This window comes from Octopus bimaculoides, chromosome 17 (assembly GCF_001194135.2).
Source record: "Octopus bimaculoides isolate UCB-OBI-ISO-001 chromosome 17, ASM119413v2, whole genome shotgun sequence".
Taxonomy (NCBI): Eukaryota; Metazoa; Mollusca; class Cephalopoda; order Octopoda; family Octopodidae; genus Octopus; species Octopus bimaculoides.
In genome coordinates, this window is record NC_068997.1 from 48700430 (window position 1) to 48704590 (window position 4161).

General features: G+C 39.2%; 1 protein-coding gene across 4 annotated transcripts in view; it reads right to left on the minus strand.

Annotated features, from left to right (window-relative positions):
* LOC106871447 (uncharacterized) overlaps positions 1–4161 on the minus strand; it is a 16826-nt gene that overhangs the window by 2139 nt on the left and 10526 nt on the right. For all 4 annotated transcript variants that reach the window (XM_052973945.1, XM_014917920.2, XM_052973944.1 and 1 more), the window contains exon 3: positions 2578–3035. In XM_052973945.1, coding sequence (XP_052829905.1) covers positions 2578–3035 — 458 coding nt within the window. The remainder of the gene's footprint in view (positions 1–2577; positions 3036–4161) is intronic.

The following is a 4161-nucleotide window of genomic DNA, read 5'->3' on the forward strand; positions in this document are numbered from 1 at the left end:
TATTATATATATATATATATACACATATATAATTTAATTCATAACCATTTTTATTTACTTATTTTTATGTTTCCGCAACCCTAACTGGCACTTCGTCGGTTACGACGACAAGGGTTCCAGTTAATCTGATCAACGGAACAGCCTGCCCTTGAAGTTAACCCACAAGTGGCTAAGCACTCCACAGACATTCGCACCCTTAACGTAGTTCTCGGGGAGATTCAGTGTGACACGGAATATAAAAATGCTGGCCCCTTTAAATTACAGGTACAACTCATTTTTGCTTTCTGAGTGGACTGGAGCAACGTGAAAACATGTGACTTGTTCAAGAACACAGTGCACCGCCGGGAATCGAACCACTAAGTCACTCTGCAACCCTAGGATTCTTAAGGCCCGTTACGTAGTTTCCGTATTTTCTAAGTGACTGCAATTTCAGCAAAGCCCATGAACGGAACACCGATTCCTTGCCGGGTTCAAGGCTAACAATTTTTTCGGTCGAGTCAAATCGATTACATCGACGCCTAAAACTGACTGGTACTTAATTTTCTCGACTCCGATGAGTTGAAAGGCAAATTTGATCTCAGAATATAAAGCACCAGAAGAAATTCCGCAAAGCATTTTGTCCGACGTGCAAACGATCCGGCCAATTCAAGGGATTATGTGAGATGCACTATTTTGTGTTCTCTTATAGTTTATTGTGATTTAATGGAAACAGATTAACGTCCGCGCAGTATTTACAATCTTTTTTGATGGACCTAACATGCTTTCAAATTTTGGTAAAAGGTCATCGGTTTTAAGGGCGTGATAAGGCGATTACATGGAACCCAGTATTTAACAAGTACATATTGTGTCGATTCTGAAAGGATGATAGGTAAAGTCGACCTCGGCAGGATTTGAACTTAGAATGTAAAAGAGTCGGAAGAAATACCGCTAACCGTATCGTCCAACACGTTAACGATTCTGCCACGTTGCCGTCTTTATCCTGGAAATAATATAGTTTGTATACTCAGCGGGGAGCTGGCAGAATCCTCAGCACGTCGGACAAATGCTTAGCGGCATTTCGTCCGTCCTTGCGTTCTGATTTCAAATTTCGCCGAGGTCAACTTTGCCTTTTATCTTTTCGTTTCGGAGTCGATAGAATAAGTACCAGGTACGCACTGGGAACGATGAAATCGACTAACCCCCTTCCCACAAATTTCAGGCCTTGTGTCTTTAATAGAAAAGATTATTAAGGCGGCAATCTGGCTGACTCGTTAGCGCGCTGGAGAAAATGCTTAGCGACATTTCGTCCATCTTTATGTTTTAAATTCAAGTTCCGCCGAGATCGACTTTACCTTTCGTCCTTTCGGGATTGGCTCGATGTAATCAGCTACCCACTCATCAGAGGTTTCTGGCCTTCTGCCAAAATTTGAAACCAATATATTGCTTGTATATTAGTGTAGCCAATTTTGTTTTTTAGTCAGGAAGACAACTATTTACAACTTCTCAGCAACTGGTGAGAAGAATGTATCGTCCAACCAAGAAATAGTCCACATTCTTACCACAGATTAGACTCCGATAAAGGTCCACCCTTCGGGTGCCAAGCAGTGATGTTAAAATGAGCGACCGATCAAGTCAACCAAATACGACATGGTGGAATTTGAACTCAGAATGCAGAGATGAAACGCAACAAATATTGCAACATATTCTGCTCAAACATTGTTATATTTCTGCCGATTCACGTAAAAGTGAAAAGCAAGTCGACCATGGCGGGATTTCGACTCAGATCATTGAGTGCCTGATTAAATCTTCTGTTTTAACGACTCCACTGATTTGTCGTCTAAATCTTTCTGTGGTACATGTGACTACACTCAGAACATTTGTAATCGTTTTACTACGCTTGCCATCTCTGCTTGTAGATGCGCTCTGATTAATTCTTGTATATTTGACTTCTGTTCGTGCATGTCTTTTTTGTCACTGGTTATTAGATTTGATATCTGTTCATGTTTCTCATAAGAATTTTGGTGATGCATTTTTCCCGTGTTACTTTCTAGGTGGAGGGCCTAAATTTGAAAACAGAATGGTCTAAGAACACTAAGATAAATAGTTAAACAGTAAAACAACGGTGAATAATATCAGCAAAATTACAACTTACAATAATGAACAGGCGACACCAATGTCATCTCAATGATTAGCCAGAGATGACTTTTAAAATGAGAACATCTGAAATAAATTCGACAGCTCTCACAAACGAGAATACTAAAATGAACCCGATCGCTCTTAAAAATTAAGTATTAAAAAAACGGTAGAATGATACAAAATCCTTGTCCGGTTTTGGATCGATTCCAAAATTGAATCAGTTCGTGCCAGTCACAAGGCCAAACATCCCTGAAAGTTTCATCCGAATACGTTCAGTGATTCTTGAGATAACTTGTCCACGGACAAACAAACAAACAAAGACGTCCGCAAACAATACCTCCGCCTTAGCGAAGCCGGATGTAAGCAAAAAAGAAATAGAACGAAGACAAAAAGCAGAAAAAAAAACACTAGAAAATAAAAGGTTTTTATGTTTATTTCTTTCTATTCAAACTGTCTACTTACCGGGTATAATATCTCTGGTACAACATCAATGCATATCAATCGGCCATCCATGTGCAAGTACTCCTCTTCCTCCTCAACAAATTGATCGCTTGCAAAATATTCGTAATCTTCAATGATGCAGAGCAGTAGTTCACGAACGTTTTCTGGCGTTGACTTTAATTCTACTACATTTGAAATGTTGAACAGAAACTGCTGAAGACAAGACTTAATTTTGACATTCGAATAAAATATGTTGAAAAATCCGAAATTGGATTCATTTGCTATCAAAATTGGTTGAAGATTATACTCCATGCCCGGCGATAATATAATGACCTTCACTAAATACTCTGCCAGCATACATTCTGTCAGGTTTGAAGAGAGCACCATAGTTGTATTCACATCGTAGTGCTTATCAAACATATTCTTTAAATAATCTGACCAGCTCTGCCCATCGTTGTCGTAAATGAATAAGATTTTTACTGAAATAGAAATAATATTTTACTCGTTATATTTAATATAGAAATAAACGTTTACATATTTATACTGGAATGAAACATACCGATGGATTTGTATGAAATTCCTGCTCAACATTTGCTGAAATTTGTGTCGTATGAATTAATCTGGGTTCATGACGTAACAACGTAACGTGTTTTATTTAATTTATATTTAACAAATATGTTTAGAAAGATATAAAACTCCTAATTTATTGTGGAGACAATAGAGTATTAGTGTTGGGATAATGATTGTTTCTGATTTAGATACAAGATCAGGAAATCAAAGAAGAGGTGGTACTCGTCATCATCGTCGCCACCACTTGACTGGAACTTTTTTTAAAGACCCCGAATGGATGGAATTCAAAGTTGATCTCAGTGAGATTTGAACTCAGAACGTCAACAACACTATACAGCATTTTCCGGCGATCCATTGATTTTTGAATGATCGCTTCGTAAGTGTGACATAATAATGACTTGTAATTTTTGGCCACAAACGCCAACAACTTTGAGAGGAATGATTAGTTGATACAATGAGATAAAACTGATTCAGATCATAAGAGTCAGAAGACATTTTGCAACGATCAAACGCTTTTCTCATCAGTCTGTCATATGTTTGGGATAATAAATCTTGCTGATTGTCAACACGAGATGAGCCATTTTGAGTGGAGATGGCAAGTCGATTGTATTGACAGGCACTTTATTTTATCGACCGCGAAAGGATGTAAGGCGATCTCGGTGGATTTTGAACTTAGAACGCAAAGAGCCGGAAGAAATATTGCCAAGCATTTTGTCCAATGTACTAATGATTCTATGTGGGGGCACATGGCCTGATGGTTAGAGCAGCAGACATGCAGTCGAGGGATCGCAGGTTAGAATCTCAGACCGGGCGTGTACATGTACGTGTTTATGAGCGAAACCCCTAAGCTCCACTCGGCTCCGGCAGAAGGTAATGCCGAACTTCTTCTGACTTTTTCGTCACATCCTTCTCACTTTTTCCTCCTGCATCTAGCAGTTCACCTGAGACGGGCCGACGTCTCGTCCAGGTGGAGAATCTATACGTCAATGAAGCTGGGAAACTGGCCCCTATGATCCAGGCATGGCTCGAGAATAT